The 19,567-nt window shown below is 47.4% G+C and overlaps 1 protein-coding gene and 1 pseudogene across 5 annotated transcripts in view; both read left to right on the forward strand.

Moving 5' to 3' along the window:
* The first annotated feature begins 2,957 nt into the window (after positions 1-2,957).
* Positions 2,958-19,567, forward strand: part of LOC103621848 (UDP-glucuronosyltransferase 1-1-like) — a 37,271-nt gene continuing 20,661 nt past the window's right edge. For 2 of the 5 annotated variants that reach the window (XM_017743420.1, XM_017743421.1), the window contains exon 1: positions 18,044-18,322. In XM_017743420.1, coding sequence (XP_017598909.1) covers positions 18,099-18,322 — 224 coding nt within the window. In that variant the 5' untranslated portion in view covers positions 18,044-18,098. Of the gene's footprint in view, positions 3,887-9,169; positions 10,060-18,043; positions 18,345-19,567 lie in introns of those variants that run through there. The other 3 variants (XM_017743422.1, XM_017743417.1, XM_017743419.1) reach the window with 3 other exon arrangements.
* LOC103621869 lies at positions 12,042-13,408 on the forward strand (annotated as a pseudogene).

The raw sequence follows: 19,567 nt of genomic DNA on the forward strand, positions 1-19,567 counted from the left end.
GCTTTAGGGTCCCTTCCAGCCCAAATCATCCTGGGATTCTATGAAGAGCAGCTCCTTCTTTCAAACAAACAGTTGTTTTGTGGCGTGGATTTATTACAGTCATTTGGGATCTCCTCTCATAAATTTATTACAGGGGTTTTGGGACGTCCTGCCATGGTTTATTAAAGCATTTTGGGATCTCCTCTTGTGGATTCATTGGAGGGTCTTGGGGATCACCTTTCATGGATTTACTAGAGGAGCTTGGGGATTCTATTGTCATAGATTTATTAGAGGGATTTGGGGATCTCCTGCCATGGATTTATTAGAGGGATTTGAGGCTCTCTTTTCATGGATTTATTAGAGGTGTTTGGGACCTCCCGCCATGGGTTTATTAGAGAGGTTTGGGATCTCCTGCCATGGATTTATTAGAGAGGTTTGGGATCTCCCGCCATGGATTTATTAGAAAGGTTTGGGGATCTCCTGCCATGGATTTATTAGAGGGGTTTGGGGATCTCCTGCCATGGATTTATTAGAGAGGTTTGGGATCTCCTGCCATGGATTTATTAGAGAGGTTTGGGATCTCCTACCATGGGTTTATTAGAGGGATTTGGGGATCTCCTGCCATGGATTTATTAGAGGGGTTTGAGGCTTTCTTTTCATGGATTTATTAGACGGGTTTGGGACCACCTGCCATGGATTTATTCCAGCCTTGGCAGGTGTGTTGTAGCTACGCTAACAACTCCCTCCTGAGCCTGGAATGGCCCACCCTGCACCTGACAGGATCATCAAGCTTGGAAAAGACCTCCAGGATCACCCAGTCCCTCCCTCACCCCAGCACTGCCATCATCACCCCCGAACCACGTCCCCAAGTGCCACATCCAGGCTCCTCATGGACACTTCCAGAGACGGCGACTCCGCCACCACCCTGAGCAAATTCTTCCAGTGCTTAACCACTCTTCCAGGGAATTCTTTTTTCTAATACCCACTCCAGTGCACCTTGAAACCATTTCCTCTCGTCCTTTCCCTTGGGACACGGCAGAAGAGCCCAATCCCAACCTGCCTCCTGTCAAGAGAATTGTAGAGAGCGACAAGGTCCCCCCTGAGCCTCCTTTTCTCCATGAACACCCCCAGTTCCCTCAGCTCAGGAGATTTTTTAGCCCCTTCCCCAGCTCTGTTGCCCCTCCCGGGACAGGGCTGCCCCCAAATTTGTGACTTTTGCCCCAAATCCAGCGTTCCCACTGTCCCCTTGCTCACATGTAAGCAGGGAGTGACTTTTACCTCGCCCTGCCTTGAACCCAGCAAAGTCCAGCTCATCCAGAATTCCTGGCTGAGATAACCTGGGATAATCAGGCCCACTGAGGGAGCCTTTGGCAAGTTCACAAACAAACTGAGGTACTGATTAACTTCACCCATCCCGGGATTGCCTTTGCACCCACTCCTCAGGCTGAAGCTTTGGATGGAAAATTCATCCTGCATCAGGAGAGAGGGGAGGGCGGGACATTTCCCCGCCAGCCCTCTCCTCACCCCACTTCAGCAAACAGCTGGGGTGCCAAACAGCTGGGTCCCCTTGCTCACATGTAAGCAGGGAGTGACTTTTACCTCACCCTGCCTTGAACCCAGCAAAGTCCAGCTCATCCAGAATTCCTGGCTGAGATAACCTGGGATAATCAGGCCCACTGAGGGAGCCTTTGGCAAGTTCACAAACAAACTGAGGTACTGATTAACTTCACCCATCCCGGGATTGCCTTTGCACCCACTCCTCAGGCTGAAGCTTTGGATGGAAAATTCATCCTGCATCAGGAGAGAGGGGAGGGCGGGACATTTCCCCGCCAGCCCTCTCCTCACCCCACTTCAGCAAACAGCTGGGGTGCCATCACAGAACACATAAATTAACCTTTTTCTGTGAGAAAATGCTGCTTGCTAAACTGGGCTGCTCCCCAACAACCAGCTCTAAGTGTGCTTTATAAAAATCTCAATATATTTAGTAGCTATCATTATTATTATTATTATTATGCTTTTTCTTTACAGTTTATAATGAAAGGTTCAGAGAGAATTTTAGTCACTTTTACCTCAGAGCTTCTCCCCCCTACTCTAAAGTGCAAATATTTTATTTTCTGAAAGAAAGCTGCTCTCTGCCACTTTTCCAGTAGTTTCTCCACATGAAGAAATAATTAAAGACATTGGTAAAATGAGAAAAAGAAATAAGGCTGATATGAGGAAAACAATGCAGTTCATTTTGGTGCACAGACTGTGGCACGAAGGGAGATAAGTCGTGTGCCTGAGGGATGGAAGCTGCATGGCTCTGAATATCCTGGGGTGCATTATTTTTAGTTTTGGCATCAATGGCAATGCTGTGAGGCTGATGGATCTTGGGAAATCTCATCTGTGCTGAACCTGCTCCTTTGCTGAGTCAGATCTCAAACCTGAGGCTCCTCTGGTTGCTAAAACACATTTAGTGCTTGTCTTAGTTCTGTGGGGAGGAGTTTTCAGCTACCTGAGGGCCACCTCCCAGGCTGGGAAACAGCTCTGTAAAGGGAGAACCTGGGCTTCAGCTGCCAGGCCAGCCTCTCTCAGCACCTCTTCGTGGTGTCCCTGGCACCGAGGAGATTCCTGCCGGCTCACAAGAGCCTTAAGGGTCTCCTGCTCCATCCCTGGAGGAATCATCTGAGGATCTGTGTCTCCAGCACAGAGAGGCTGTATTCATTTGCTACTGCTGTGCTGAGAGTTGTTCACACCCAGTTTGCCTCCCTGGGTCCTGGCCAAGGTGAAACACGAGATACAACAAAGACAAGGAGTCCTGAGGGATCCAAGTAGCAGGTCAAGGAGCTCATCGAACACCAGTGACTCAGCACTGAGAGGGTCACCCAATCTGGCTTTCCAAGGAAGGAGGGAGAAGGCAAAACAGCAAACCACCCACAATTCAAAGCAGTGAATCATTAACTACAGGATTATCACAGAGCACAACTCAAAGAATCCACCCATCAGTTGCTTTCCAAAGTCTCTTCAGGCTACAACCTGCAGGACTCTCTTCCACAGCCCCTACTGTGGCCACAGCAGCATGGCTTTGAGGCTTTGCTGTGCCTGGATTTCCATCCTCCTCCTCCTGCCCGGCCTCTCGGACGGAGGGAAGCTCCTGGTGGTGCCCATGGTGGGAAGCCACTGGCTGAGCATGCAGGAAGTGGTGGAGAAGCTGAGTGAGAGAGGACACGAGGTGGTGGTGGTGGTTCCTGAGGTGAGCTGGCAGATAGAGACGACGCAGGCCTACAAGGTGGTCACGTTCCCGGTGACACAGACCCTGGAAGAGCTGGACAACTCCTTTCAGGAATACGTCGCCACGCACCTGACAGAGAAGCCTTTCCCCCTGAACGCCCTGGCAATGTACAAGGCCTCGGTGCACGTTTTCAGCACCTTCTTTGGGCAGTGCAAGGACATGTTCCGCAGCCAGGAGACCCTGAGGTTCCTCAACCAAAGCAGCTTTGACGCCATCCTGACAGACCCGGCCTTCATGTGCGGGCCCATCCTGGCCCATCATCTCTCCCTGCCCTTTGTGTTCTTCATGAGGGGATTCCCGTGCAACCTGCACTTTGCAGCCCCGCAGTGCCCGAGCCCTCTGTCCTACGTCCCGAGACTGTTCACCTTCAACTCGGACCGCATGACTTTTTTCCAGAGGGTGGAAAACGCCCTGATTTCCCTCCTGGAGCTTGACTACTGCAATGGTTTCTATGGAGAAGCACTCAAGCTTTCCTCAGAAGTTCTTCAGAGGGACATGTCCCTCATGGACATCGTGAACTCCGCTGCCATTTGGCTCCTGAGGTTTGACTTTGTGTTCGATTACGTCAGGCCAGTGATGCCCAACATGGTCTTTGTTGGGGGGATCAACTGTGCCAAGAAGAAGCCACTGCCTAAGGTAATGTTCCTTCTCCTCCAAACTGTACATTTTCCAGTGAAAAGCCACTGTGTTGTTTCAGGAAGTTTATCGCTATTGATTTATTTTTTAAATTTCTGGTAATGATTTAATTCAGCCAGGTTTGGGTAGTTGTTTTCCACAGGCTGAAATCAAAGTACCTCGATAGAGATTTACTTGAATTAATGAGGGTTTTCTAACAAAACCAACAAAAAGGGATTTCATCTACCAGATGGAAATTACTGTCCTCAGTGAGTGTGTGTTATCCACCAACCAGATCCAGTTTTGATTTCATTTTAATGGAACCTGACATCTATTTCTTTCATCTGACCAAAAACCCAAGAGTCATCTTTTGTTTCTAACTCCAGGCTCATCAGCGTCAGTTTATTCACTTTAGTTGTATTTTCATGACAGATTCTTTCCAAACAGGCTGTCTGTGCTAAGTTACTCCTGTTTGTGGGGGTGAAACATAAATGTCATGCTGAAATCGCAACAAATAACCTTACAGTCGTGGATTTGGTGAAAGACACTTGAATGCAGAACTCAGATAAATTTTTGTATCTATTCCTTGACATTTGCTTTTACCAGAATTCTTTTGCAGGGTTTTTAAAGCTAATCTAGAAATCTCAATCTATTTGGATAGTCACCGTGTAATCTCTTAAATGATAACACCGGGCATTTCTCTCCAGGCACAAAGCAGGACACAAATCTCTTTCCTAGGAAATTGCTCCCTTGCTTCTGAATTGTGGCCACACAATATCTCTGCACTATATCTTTGAGCTGAAGGGGTGGGCTTTTTCTTTCTTGTTTCAGATTTCTTTTATGCTCTTTGACAGCCTTATGAAGAGCCCTCTGAACCTGATAAATAAGGCAAAGAATAATATTATAAAGTAGAATATTAGAATGATATTCTATCCAAGGCATCCTCTCATGTCAGGCTCTTGAGAGTGGCACTCCTTTGAGATTTAAGATGCAAAAAATTCCTGCTGGTTGCACAATGTAGCTCTTTGCTTTTATATCCTGAAGATCTCAGAGCTGCAAAGAGTTTGTAACTTTGCCACAAGGGCAGAGACATCTTGCCCTTGTTTTATCCCTGCTGGCTCCTGTCTTCACACTCCCATTAGGTGAAAATCACATGTTCCACACCTGGAAAAATCTTCTGCATTTCTCCTTTCTTCGGTCTCCTTTCCTAGCTACGCTTTCTACAGACAGCAGGGGAATTTCTCCTATTTTACTTTGAATAGTGCCCAGCAGCAGAGTGCAAACAAGAGTAAAGTGAGTCAAAGGGAGAAATAAAATCTGCCTATTCACACACACTGGTAAAGCCCTGGGTTGCTCATTACTGTTCAGAAACATAATCCTGGGAGAACAAATAGTTCCCCAAAGCCTATTGAACCTGTTGCTCAACTGGTAAGAAAAGAAAAGGATTACTGGGAGAGGGAGAGAGAAGAAGAGATTCAAAATGCAGATTCTTTATCAGACAAGGAATCCACACTCCTTTCTGTTACACCACTTCCAGAGTTTTCCACAGGCAGGGGAATGGAGCACTGTGGTCTCATTCCAGGTAAGAGCTCCTCTCCACTGTATCAGTGTGCTCCTGTGGAGGAGCTGCTCTGAGCTGAAGGAGCTCAGGCTTGTGCAGAAGTGGCCCTACGTGTCTTATCCAGCTGGGAATTCAATCCTAAATTCTGTAAGGATCATTGCAGAGGTTGTGGGGGAACAGGAGACCACAGGGCTGGGCCTGGGGGAACACAAACTGCGTTTACACCTTGGCTAAGCTGCCTCAGGCTGATTTCCTCCTGTCCTGCACTTTGCATGGGCATCTGTCTTGGCAGCAATTACACCTTCGTTAACAGGCAGAGAAATCCCAAGTTGCCAACTCTTCAAGTGAGCCAAGTTTAACACAAGGTTGGCAGGAATCAGAGCCAATATCTTGACTCCAGAAGTACCTGAAGGCTGGTGGTGACATTGCAAATAAACTCAAACTGTGAGCCCTGAGACACGCTGGTGACAATCTCATCTTTAGCCAGGGTCAATGCAAAGTTGCTTTCTTGGCCAGCTCAGCAAAGCAAAGTTAGCATGATTCGATCAAAGCAAAGTTCAGTTCCGGAATTTAAGCTGCAGCCACCTTCCAAAGTTCTCCCTGGTTCTTTCTAATCCAAACCTCCCAATACTTACTGAAACAACTGCTGAACTGAAAACATTGAACTAACCCCAGGTTTAAGTAGGTAGCTCCTCAAGTAATGAAAAGTGCTACTGAATAAACAACTTTTTCTCTCCAGCATAAGGGTTAAGAGTACAGGTCCTGTTTTAAAACCCTCCAGCCAGAGCCAGCGGCACCTGGGAAGCTCTGATAAGGAGACATTTCTACCTGGTCCTTCCAAAGATGCAATTAAACTGAATCAGCCTAAAAGTGCTGCTCTATCCAAGCAGTTCGTCCCACTGTCGCCTCCAGTTTCCTCTCGTTCCCTGCATCTCCCATGTTTTACAGAAGAGATATTGAAGGAAGCTGTAAAACACAGTTCTTTCAACAAAAATCCCCTCCTATCAGAGGGAGCTGCTGCCTCAGTTTCCCTTTCTGCAAGAACTCTCTCTTCTGGTTGAATTAGAACACCTTCTCCAAGGTGTGTACAATATTTGAGAGAGGTCTGTGCACAAAAACCTAGAAAGGTTGTCAGAGTATCAGATTTACAAATATCAAATAAATTGGTATTTCCCCTACAGAAGTCAGGGCTAGGAAATGCTCCAATGAAAGTTACCTGAGCAGCCTTCAGTGTCACCCTTCTGTGAGGATACAGCCATTAATTTCAGGATCACATCCTCTCTTTTTCACAAGGTTTCTATTTATGGCTTAGGAAACAGCTGCCCTGGAAATGATCTGTGTTCTGTGATTTGCTTATTGCTCTCACAAAAATTTCGATTCCTTTCCAACTCCTATAATTGCTTTTACGGTTTGCTTTTCCCCTGAAGTTAGCGCATCTCCACACTGCAAAAAACCTGAGGGGGGATCAGGCAGGTTCCCGTCAGCAGCCACCGACCTGCATTTGCCACACACTGCTTAGCACCAAGAAAAGGGTCTGGGTTCAATTACACGAGGATTCCTCCATGGATAAGCCTGGAGAGGCTGCTCCATCCCTCCCTGCGAGCTCCAAGAGGCTCCCTGGAATAACCCTCACAAGCTTTATCACTTCTGAGAGGAAAGCAAACCTGCAGTCCCGGCCCACCCAAGCCTTGGTGTCCTTTAGTATCCAGTGGGGAAAGCTTTCCTCCATGCAGATACCTGGCCTTCACCTTCAGAGTCCTCAGTTCCTCAGCTCCTTGTTTACACATAAACCGGGAGCTGTTAACGAGCACCACACCCTTCCGAGCTGAGAGGGGTCCAGGTGCCCTTTGCTACTCATAATGAAAAGCAAACACGTATAAACTTATCTGTTGCCTTGAAAAAATGAGCCTGGCTGTTAATTTTCTCAAAAATAATTACCCAGCTTAGATCTGACCTCAGCTGATCCTGAGCTAATAGAAGAACTTCCTCCTTTCTTTATCTGTCCTCCCTTCATCTCTAATTTCTCTTGCCCTTTCTTTTGCTGCCTCACTTTTCCCATGGTTTTTGCTCTGATGGTCTGGTACAAAAAGTAGGGAGTCTGTGGAGTCCGTAAGAAAGTGTGGCCATCCTATCACGAGACTGTTTCTGTTATAGTCAAGGGGAATTAACTTGTTTCGGCTGTTTTCAGCCAACTGGTTTTGCTACCGAAAATCAGATTGAGTCCAGAGTAAAAAATGCACCAAGCAGCAGCTTCCAAGTTCATTTGGTCAGCTCTTGTCACGGCAGTTGCAATAAACCCTTTGCATCCAGATTTCCTGCATTTATTGGGAAATTTTTGTAAATCTCTTCAGTCTCCTGCTTTCATTCTGTGGCCTCTCCCACCTCTCCTGTGTTGGGCCTCTCCAGAAATTGGTTTTCCCTGTCCAGTGTGACAGAGTGGAGCTACTCAGGGCAGTCCCAGCACCCTCTGGGTGTCATGAGAAAAATCCCTTTGCCTAAGGCTGTAAGGATTTGTTTCTCCAGACTGAGGATGCTGGGAATTCCACCACCACTTACAAAAAGAACAGGAAAAACTTTGTGCTGATGATAGTTTTTCACCACAAGGACTTCTTCCTTGGCACCACCCAAAAGACTTCGCTGGGCATTGCTTTTACTCGCTCAAAGACAAAATATTCCTGCAGCAAAGCCCTGAGGGCCTCGGTTCACTGCAGGGTTCCAGGGAATTGCAGCGAATGGCAGCAAGCAAGGGGTCACACCACCCTAATCAAACCCAAGCAGGGCTGTTAGCACCTAATTTTATTCTTAACACCTCAGCAATCAGTTCCTCCCTCAGGAAATGTGAACTTCAGGGACTGTTTGTGCCTCCTTGTGAGTGGATTCAAACCCACAGGTCCAACAGACTTGCTGGCTAATTTAATCTGGAAAGGATCTCTCCTCATCAGAGTTGGGCTGCTCGGAAGGGAATGTGGGAGAGGGAAGGAGCTCCTGGCTGAAGAGGTCCCGGAGGCACCTGGATGTGGTTGTTTGCTTCACCTGTGTCTGCGAGAGGAGGAGAGCTCAGCAGCCTGGTTTGCTTGTGGGGGATTTCCGTGTGTGTGTGTGCTACCAGTGGGATTAGTATAAGGTATCACACCTCCTCCTGGATTTTGTCTTGCTCACAATACATGAAAAGGGTTTTCAAAAGACCAAGACTCCTTCTTTGTGTCCCTGTGCCGGCCTCCTTTCCCTTTGTTTGCCCTGAATCCGTCAATTAGTTCATTGTTTTGGTGTGGTACCAGGAGGAAGAAAGCCAATCAGGAATGTTCTCCTCGGATTTAGGATTGCGTGGTGCATCCTGGTGGCTGTGACATATTCGTAAGAGGTGCAGATTTGGCTGCTTCCAGTGAGTGGGAATTTAACATCAGCCTCGTGTCCTCAGGAATGGAGTTGCAGCCATTCTGCTGGGTGTGTTTTTATTATTTTCTCGCCCACTATTTACCAGGTCAATGGTTTTAACCACAATTATTTTTACAACATGACACCCCTGCTCTTAGTGTCATGTACTGACAGACTTCCAAGCTTACACACTAACAGAAAGTACAAATGTTTTACTAAGGACGTGGCTTCCTTTCCCTTCCACAGACATCTGCAATGTCACAGGCTAACCACAACTGTACTGGGAAGTTAAATATTAATTTCTGTGGCAAATAAATTCCCTGCTTAGTTGCATGGACTGTCACATAAAGGACTGCGTGGATCCGTCTGGAGCAGAGCTCTCTGATTCACTGCCACCGAAATGGCTCTTTGTTACCGTGGTACATGGATATTTCTCCTCCTGACATCGTCTTTAATCCTGGCTGAAGGTGGAAAGATCCTGGTGGTACCTCAGGATGGGAGTCACTGGCTCAGCATGCGCCCAGTAGTGGAGAAACTGCAGCAAAAGGGGCACGAAGTGGTTGTGCTTGTACCCTCAACCAGTCTGTACATGAAGTCAAAGGAGCCTCAGAACTACACAGTGAAAGTGTATCCAATACCTTACACAGACGAGTACTTGGGTGAAGTGCTCAAGACCTATGTTAATGCTCATTTTATTGAACAATCTGTTCTGAATGTTGTTCTCACCTCGTATCAAAGCACAATAGAAATCTCCTCGGTCTTTTTCACCAACTGTAAGAGCCTTCTGCGGAACGAGGAGCTGATGCAGTACTTGAAAGAGGGCAAATTTGACGTGATTTTCACGGATCCCATCCTGATGTGTGGGCCCTTGGTGGCTGAGTATCTTTCCATTCCTTCCGTCTACTTCCTGCGGGGCTTTCCCTGTGGGATGGATTCTGCTGCTACCCAGTGTCCAAGCCCTCCTTCCTATGTCCCCAGATTATTCCTGGATAATTCAGACAGCATGACGTTTTCCCAAAGGGTGAAGAACATGCTGGTCCATCTGCTGGAGCTCTTTTACTGTAAGCCTCTCTATGTTAACTTTGAAGAACTTGCATATGAGGTTTTCAAAAAGAAAGTGACAGCGACGGAACTCCTGAGCCGTGGATCTTTCTGGCTGATGAGATACGATTTTGTGTTTGAGTTCCCGAGACCAGTGATGCCAAACATGGCATTTATCGGAGGGATTAACTGTGCTCAGAAGAAAAAACTGTCTCAGGTACAAACTTTAATTCCGTTTTTATACTGAAAGGGCAAAAATGTAAATGTATCATAGAATGGCAGAATGGTTTGGGTTGGAAGGGACCTTCAGGATTATCTCATTCTAACCCCCTGCCATCCTGGGCAGGGGATGTCACTCACATCCTTACATCAAATCCTGACTGACAACAGCTTGGTGCTTAAAGAGAGAAATCCTGCATGATGCAGAAATGTTATTTCCTAGTATCCAGCATTCAGATTATATCACATCCTGGCAAACCTAAAGCCTTATCAGGCTTAATTAGGACAATTTAGGTGACGTGTAGCTTTTATGGAAATGATAAGATCCTTTGTTGAACCGAAGAATTTTGAAGTCCTCCTTTCCCAGCTGTCTCATGGACTGTCTGTCCATACTTCCATATATCTCTTCTCCTTTCATCCACAGTGGAGGTTATAGGACTGAAGATTTTACCCATTTCCTATCACAGCCATCAACCAGATCGATTCCTTTCCATCTGCCTTTATCATCAAGGTGTCAGTATCTAATCCCAAAAAGAAATTATCTTCAGTTCCATCCTCCCCTACTTTTGTAGGCTATTGAATTGGGTTTTAAGCTTTTTAGGGTATGGATATCTTCTCTAAATTTCTCTTTGGGTTTTTGTGTACCAACATTCCAGTGTTCATTTGGCAGCCTTGTCTGAGGTCATGGCCGATCTTCTGTGCATCTCCTTCCTCTGAGCTGCTTGAAAATTCCCATTAAGTTAATCCATGTTGGGATCAGTGTGGGTGATGGAGCTGCTGTTCCTTTTGGAGGGCAGCCTCTCAGCAAAGTCCAAGGTTTCCCACTAGGCTTGGGAAGGAACATGCAGAAACTGCATGGGAAAGAAAGCTCCAGCAAGGATGAAGAGCCTGGAATACCCTGGAGAAGGAAATTGTTTCCCATATTGACCTGCTTATAAACTTTTATGAGTGGTAATCACCAGCATTAAACCCCCAGCAATTTATAACCAAGAAGGATCTGGACACACAGGGTTGGGATCATGAACTGACCCCAGCACTGGTCATGAACTGACCCTTCATTGGCCATGAACGACTCATGCCTTTGTGGAAGGTGGTGTTGGTTTTTGTTATCTGGGGTACAAGGGTGAACTGCTCTTTTGCAACTTCATTTTATACCTGATAGGATAAGGGGTTAGGTGAAAGGTATATAGGGAGATGAGTAAAGATTTTCTGTTGGCTGCTTATCTTCGAAAAAATGCAAGTTTGCATAAAGAAAAACTAATTTCTCTCAAGGGTGCCAACTGGTTTTGGCTACTGAAAAAAACCCCAAACAAAACCAAAATCCAGGTATTGCAACACTGATTTCTCATATTTATCTTTACTATAAGTTATGCTTCACTGTACAACTTTTATCAATTTCATTAGAAAAGAAAATGCTTTCAAAAATGCTAAATTACCTCAGTCTGTGACAACTCTGTCAGCCTTCAGTGGCACTGATGGAAAAGGGTAATTTCAGGGCTCTCTTTATAGGCTCAATCCTCCCATGTGTGGTCAGCAGTGTTTCTGCCCACCCACTCTGTGGGTGCATTTTTTTCCATGGATTTTCCCTGCATTTTGTTGTCAGACCTTGGGGGTGATGGGCTGGTGGTGATGCCTTGAGAGAAACAGAGACTGGACAGGAGTAAGGGAATAAAAGAGGTATTTATTTCAAAGGCCTTCAAAGGTACCCCCTGGGGAGCCAGAGGCTACTGCCAAGATGGACCCCAAGATGGACAACAGGTCCAGCTTTTCACACTTTTTAAGTTTGGTTCATATGCATAGCAGGGTTAATTCTCCAATTAAAGCTTCAGTTTAATAATTTAATCTTCCCTCCGCTTGCCCCCCTTAGAAGCTTTTGGTTTATACTTTTGGGTCTAGGACAGTCTGAGTGTCCTTGGAGAGGCTTTGTTATGTCTGCCTGGCATGAGAGAGCAGAAGTCAACAGGCTATGAGAAACTTCAGAGTCACACACCAGGCAGTGCGGGATGTGAAAAATGGAAAAGTTAAAACCTAAGGCATCAGTGGCAAGAAGTGCCACAAACCTTAAAAAAACCTGCTGAGGGAAGAAGGTGGCATTGACCCAATAACCTTAGCCTGGCGTGTGTGAAGGTGACACACCTTTCCTGGCTCACGCAAAGCCACCTTTGAAGTCCAAACGTGCTCTGAACCTTTCATAATCATTTATTACTTGCCGCGACCTTGTTGCGTGCAAAGGTGTGCGGACCTGAAATGGGAGGTGAGTCAAAAGGGCAGAGGTGGAGGACGGCTACAAAAGCCAGCAGAGCACTCCGGCCTCTCCCGTGCCAGGGTTCCTCTCTGCACAGTCCACACCATGCTGGTGGCACTGCTTCTCCCCTTCCTGTGCCTCCTGAGCCCGGCCGGCGCCGGGAAGCTGCTGGTGATCCCCATGGAGGGCAGCCACTGGCTCAGCATGAGGAAAGTGCTGGTCGAGCTGAGCAAGAGAGGGCATGAAATCGTGGTTGTGGCACCGGACAGCACGCTCCTGATTGATTCCTCGGATTTCTACAAGACGAAAACCTACCCTGTGCCGTTCAAGAAGGAGGATATGGAAGAACACATACACGCCAGTGCTGCAAGATGTTTCAGCCAAGAGCCTTTCCTGGTGAGATTCTGGAAGGTTTTGGGAGATTACCGGAAGGGCGGGGTCATGTTTCAAGCTTCCTGCAAGTCCTTGCTGTACAACCAGGAGCTGATGAAGTACATTGGAGACAGTCACTTCGATGTCATATTCACGGATCCCGTGTCACCTTGTGGGCAGATCATTGCCCTGCACTTCTCCATCCCCAGTGTTTTCTTCCTGCGGATGGTTCCGTGTGCCATAGACGTTCATGCGGCTCAGAGCCCGGACCCGCCCTCCTACATCCCACGCATGTTCTCGGTCTACACGGACCACATGACGTTCTCCGAGAGGGTGAAGAACTTCCTGATTGCCCTTTCCGAGTCCTTCAGCTGCAGTATTGCCTATGCTCCGTTCGAAGAGCTGGCCTCGGAGTTCCTCCAAAAGCCGGTGACAATGACGGAGCTTTTAAGTCATGGATCCGTCTGGCTGAAGAGAATCGACTTTGTCTTTGAGTATCCCATGCCTGTCATGCCCAACATGGTTTTCATTGGAGGCATCCACTGTGGACAGAAGAAGCCCTTATCTCAGGTCAGTGGCTGGCTGGGAAGGGTTGTGGCAGTCACACACCTGCACGATCCAATGAGGTATTTGATAGGGATGTATCTCATCTCTCTCTTGGAGAGAGACTATTTACAAGAGCCTGGAGTGACGGGACAAGGGGAATAGATTCCCACTGCCAGAGGACAGGATTGGATGGGATATTGGGAAAAAATTCTTCCCTGTGAGGGCAGTGAGGCCGTGGCACCAGGTGCCCAGAGCAGCTGTGGCTGCCCCTGGATCCCTGGCAGTGTCCAAGGCCAGGCTGGACATTGGGGCTTGGAGCAGCCTGGGACAGTGGGAGGTGTCCCTGCCCATGGCAGGGGGTAGAAAGGGATGGTTTTTAAGGTCTCTTCCAACCCAAACCATTCTGAGATTTTACCTAAGGACATAATTTAGCTTAAGGCTTTCTGTACAGCCAGTCCACATAAAAACCAGGCCAGGAGCACAAGATGTCATTCCACCTCCTTACTTTGGGTTTGCTCAACATGGGGATTTTGTTTGGTGAGGCCATCATGTGCTGTGTTGTGTTTAATTCCAGCTGAAATCAGGCACACAAATCCTCAGGCAAGAAAAAAGTGAGTTATAACAGCTCTTCCAATAATTCTTTGCCTCACGTAAAAGGCAGGAGAATATTTCTTCAAGACCATTAGCTGCTTATCTAGTCAGAAAAGTAACTCACTGGGTGATGTGCAAGAGCATCACATTCTCTTTTATGCACCAGCAGCTTTGGAGTCAAAGGCTCATATTTCGTGTGAAGGTTTTGGTGTAACAGCTTTCCATGACAAAGAGCTGAAGTCTCAGCTGCAATTTTAGGAGGCATCCAGTTTGGATGGGGAAACGTTGATGGGTGGTTTCTGGGGAATCCGTGGTATAAAAAGCCCCTGAGTAGCTCAGTGGTGCTCAGGATGTACATTAGCTGCGTGCAACGTGTATTTGTGCTTGCTTGTGCTGTCAGCCAGGGATTAGGTGGAAGAGGAGATAAAGGAGTAGGGAACTCTCCTCAGCAATGATGGATCTGTAGTTAGTGTCATATTTAGTTAGTGTCAAATATTGCTGATTTATTGTCTCAGCAATAAATCACTTGGTTTCCTAAAAAGGATGAAGTTTTATCTTTGTGAACATTACTTGAAAATCAACAAACTCTCCTCTCGTCTTCCCTCGAACTTTTTTCACTTGCCAGCCTTCCCAGAGCCCTCGGGAATGGATTCCTCCTGCTATCACCACTCTTCTCTTACTCTTCCCTCAGATTCTTAGGCTTTTGTGAACATGAAGGAGAGAAGCTTCACAAGAAAAGAGATTTGCTTTCTCCACCCTCCCCAGAGCCAACCTGCCCTACCCTCGGGCTTTGCTTCACTCCTGCACGTCCCTGATGCCAGCACTGAGTTGTTTGTTTCTGTTGCTCTGCTTTCTCACAGAAGTCTCTTGCAAGTTGTTCCCGAGCCCCTCTTATCAGGGCAGTGCTTTTCCCAGTCTGTTCTGTCCATCAGAGCGGCTTAACAGCTCCTCAGGGACAATGTCAGGCAGATCCTCTGGGAAAGCAGCAGGACGTCCTGCCTGCGGGCAAAGCCACGGAGCAGCTCCAGCTTGGAACCAAACTCTTCTCCACAGGCAAGGCTCTCTCTCTTTTTTTTTTTTTTTTTTCCCCCCCCAGGGGGTAAAGATCATAGTCCAGCAGCAATATTTATTGCGAAAATACTGATTGTTCACCCCTGATTTCTTCCTATTGCTCCTGGAAGGAGAAAATGATGGAGAGAGATAGGTCAGGGTGAGAACAAGGAGTGTTGTGCGTGACAGCATCAGCTCAGTGGTTTTCCTTCACTGATGCAAACCCGTCTGCTCCTCCAGTGGATTCAGTTCGTACCTGGTGGTGTTCCTGGCTCCAGTGCTGAGCCGTGTGTAAATCCCAGAGCCTCCTCCTGAGGGTTTACACAGATACTGTGCTGTAGAGTGGCACAATTGTATAATTTTAAACATAAACTCGCCAAGCATTTCAGAGCAGCTGTAAAATGCTTCTCAAAAAGAAGGAAAGAAATAAACCATTTTATACCTGCTTTCAGCAAGCCTGGTTACTTTCAAGTGCCAGCACTATTCTTGGGGTTTTATTTTGGCAAAGCCAAAATTTTATTTTACTTTCAATCTAACATCAATCAGCACAGGTTGAAGCGGAAGGAAGCCTCACATACCCAGCCCAGTTCTGCCCAACCCAAATTCATTTATCACTTCAATGGTTCATCAATGCCTTGAATGGTTACCAGTGAATGGTTCTGCTGGGGCAGCCGGGTCGTTAAGGGGGAATGTGGGAATCTGGCAGGGAGCTGTGGCTATATTTAAAAGCTGCTAGGTCGGGGTGGATGCAGTTTGGATTTCTAGGAACATGGCTCCTGTGGGTAAATACAGCTCCTCAGGCTCAGCTCTGCTTTTCCTGTCCCTGCTGTGCTCAGCCGGCGGTGGGAGGCTGCTGGTGGTGCCCATGGATGAGAGTCACTGGCTCAGCCTGCGCTCGCTGCTGGTGGCCCTCAGCCAGAAAGGCCACCAAATTGTCACCGTGGCACCAGAAGTGAACTCAAGCGTGGAGGCATCCGAATATCACACCCTCAAAAGGTACCCAGTGCCCTTAGGCAGGGAAGAGATGAGAGCACGCGTGCACTCCCTCGGGAATGATCTGTTTGAGAGAAAACCTTTTTGTGAAAGAATTACTGCTCTCCTTGAGAAAGTCCCGCTCATCTCCAATCTCTACACCTCCTCCTGCGGCAGTTTGCTGCACAACAGGGATCTGATGCAGTATCTCCAAAGCAGTGAATTCGACGCTGTTCTCACGGATCCTCTTGTACCATGCGGACAAATCCTGGCTCTGCATCTCTCTGTCCCGTCTGTTTTCTCTCTGCAGGGATTTCCGTGCAGTTCAGATTTGCAGGTTGCTCAGTGCCCAGACCTGCCTTCCTACGTCCCAAGAACGTTTACGGACAGCTCAGACCACATGACGTTTGTCCAGCATGTGGAGAACTCAGTTCTCAAGTCCATAGATTCCTTTCTTTGCAGTTTTGCCTATTTGCCATTTGAACTTCTGGCCTCTAGTGTTCTTCACAAACAAGTAACACTGAAGGAGGTCTTATGCCATGGATCCATTTGGCTTGGAAGAATGGATTTTGTGTTTGAGTATCCCATGCCATTGATGCCCAGCGTAGTTTTTACTGAAGGTCTAAACTGCGGAGAGAAAAAGCCATTATCTCAGGTCAGTGATTGCCGTGGTAAACTACATGAATGTTTAATGCTTTGTGCGTCTGTAATTCTGTACATGAATTGGTTTTGCTTTCACAATTGATTTTTAAAAGCAGGGAATCTCTTTGCTTAATAGACCCACCCGTTCATAATTTAGAAATGAAGCACCATAATGCACCAAGTGGTAGATAATGCTCTGGTTGCTCTGGCAGCAGCTGCATCTGCAGCAGCTTTTTGCTGCCTTCCACTTAAAAATATTCTGGTGTAGGCTATTGATCTCCGTACTAAATGATTCTATTGTCAAAATTGCTTCTGTGCAATAATTTCCATTATTAGGGCTTGTCTGCAAATCCTGCCTGTTCATTAAAGTTGTTTGCTTTCATGGCTCAGGGGCAAACTCTTCCCAGACTCATCTCAAATGGTATTTCTGAGTTGCTAATTCAGTTTTAGCGACAGCTGGCCAAAGCCATGCCCGTGTCCTTCCTCCTTCCAGCCCCTACTTCATCCTTCCAAAAAGAGGCCTTGCAGGGAAATGAACTTTGATAGCCAATTTTTCATTTTCCTCAGTGTCATGATATAAAACAGATGAAGAGTCCAGACTGTTTCCCATGTGAAGCTTTAATATTTTTTCTAATCTTTTGCAAATAGAAAATTATATGGACTGGCAGGAGGGGAGGGATTATTTTATACTGAAAATTCTTGTTTGGAAAATCAATGATCTGTTAATTAGCTCTTTTGAGCAGACAATTTGTTGAAGGATCCCTCATTTCCTTAGAAGCTTCTAGGAGGGTCTGTTCCATGATCTTCCCAGGCACAAAGTTGAGGCTGACCGGTTGGTAGTTCCCAGGGGATTCCTTTCTGTCCTTTTTAAAGGTGGGTGCAATGTTTCCCTTTTCCCAGTTACCCAGGACTTCACCTGACTGCCAGGACTTCTCAAATACCATGGAGAGTGCCTTGCAATTCCATCAACCCATTCCCTCAGGACTCTGGGATGCATCTCATGGGGTCCCATGTGTTTGGGTCATCAGGTGCCCTTATGTTTGGGTTCCTCAAGTGGTCACCAACGTGATCTTCTCTTACAGTGAGGGGAATTTTGCTCCCCCAGCCCCATCTTGCTGTCTGTCCACTTGAGAGGTGTGGGAAGAGAGGTTGCCAGTGAAAACAGAGGGAAGAAAGTTCTTGAGTCCCTCTGCCTTCACCTTGTCCATTGTTACCAGTTTCCCAGTCTTGCTTTTCAGGGGGGATACACTTCTTTTGACCTTCCTGTTCTGGCTGACAGACCCGTAGCAGGCCTTCTTGTTGTTGTTTTCACCCCTTGCAATGTTCAGCTCCAGCTGCACCTTGGACTTCCTGACCTCCTCCCGATGTAACCAGGCAGTGTTCCTCCTAACCTGGTGTTCCTCCAATACAAAGAGGAGGGTGTTTCCCAGGGCAGATCCTGCCCTGATTTGTGTCTGAACTTTAAAAGATTTTCTGCCATCTTTGCCGTGTCCGTGATTATACATTTACCAAATGCAAATAAGTCTAAAGATCATCCATAAAAACCAGCGACCAGATCGCTTAAAATCACTAAGCTGGGGATCTTCCTCTGTGGTGGCACTCGCCCGATCCCTGCAGGAATGGCCCCGGGGCTCAGAGCATCTCCTCGAGCTGTGGTTCTGCTCCTGTCCCTGCTGGGTCTGGCTGCTGCTGGGAAGCTCCTGGTGGTGCCAGTGGAGGGGAGCCACTGGCTCAGCATGCGGGAAGTGCTGGACGTTCTCGGGCAGAAGGGACACGAGGTGGTGGTGGTGGCACCTGAAGTCACTATGCACATCAAACCATCGAAGAACTTTGTGATGAAAAGGTACTCGGTCCCCTACACACAGGAAGACTTGAAGCAAGAATTCCAGGCTTTTTTTCATTTTTCATTTGAACAAGGATCTTTTCTGGAAAGATTTGTTAAAGCGTACAAAGGTATTAAAAGAATCACTAACTTTGGGGTCACCAGCTGTCGACATCTCCTGCAAAACAAGGAGCTCATCAGGTACCTTGAGGAGAGCAAGTTCGATGCCCTCCTTACAGACCCTGTCGTACTCTGTGGGGCGATCCTGGCGCAGCATCTTTCACTTCCTGCCGTGTATTTCCTCCGAGGAGTCCCGTGTGGTTTGGATTTTGAAGCCACTCAGTGTCCCAGACCCCCTTCCTATGTCCCCAGGGGATTTACGCAACTTACAGACCACATGAGCTTTCTCCAGCGGGCGAAGAATCTGCTCCATGACATCCCAGATCTTTTTATCTGTGATTTTGCCTTTGAACCCTACTCAAAACTGGCTTCGGAGTTCCTGCAGCGGGAGGTGACTGTGCTGGATCTCTTACGCCAGGCTTCAGTTTGGCTCCTGAGGTCAGAATTTGTCTTAGAGTATCCAAGGCCTTTGATGCCCAACATCATTCCAATTGGAGGAGTAAACTGTGCTCACAAGGAGCTGCCTCAGGTGGGTGTGTTTTTCATTTGTGCCTTAATTGGTTTCTGTGTTCAGGAGGGTGGAATTACTTGATGCGATAGGAAGTGAGTTCCCATTTTAGATGAGTGAGGTGAATCCTCATGAAAGGAACAGTTTTTCTCTCACTTGCTTCCTGACTTTCCACCTCCTTTGTAGGCAGCTGTTCCTTCTGGCCTTTAAAGGGCGCTCAGTTGAAGGGAATCACCAGGGTCAACTGGTGAAAGTCTGTGGCAGGACGTTGATTCCACCAGCAATGTGACCAGCTCCTGCCTGGAGCAGGACTGGTTTGACACATTCAGCACAGCCTGACTGGCATTGAGGGTTTGGGTGCAACCTTGGTGATGATGCCAGGCTTTGGGTCCCTCCCATGCTGGCAGGAGCCCTGTGCAGTGTTCCTCCTGGAGAGCCTCCTCTGCTGCTCCAGTGGTGATCCTGGAGAGCTGTGTGAGTTCTTTTGCTGCCCTGGCTTTCTCTTCACTCGTGTTCCTTAGGATTGGTGTGCTGCAGGCTGGGATCACAAGGCTGCTGTGTCAATTCCACCAATCCCCGAGTGCAGAGGCAGCTGTGACATCTGACAGACATCCTCCTGTACACTCTGGCACTGGCCA

Source organism: Corvus brachyrhynchos, unplaced genomic scaffold, assembly GCF_000691975.1.
Source record: "Corvus brachyrhynchos isolate BGI_N302 unplaced genomic scaffold, ASM69197v1 scaffold79, whole genome shotgun sequence".
Classification (NCBI taxonomy): domain Eukaryota; kingdom Metazoa; phylum Chordata; class Aves; order Passeriformes; family Corvidae; genus Corvus; species Corvus brachyrhynchos.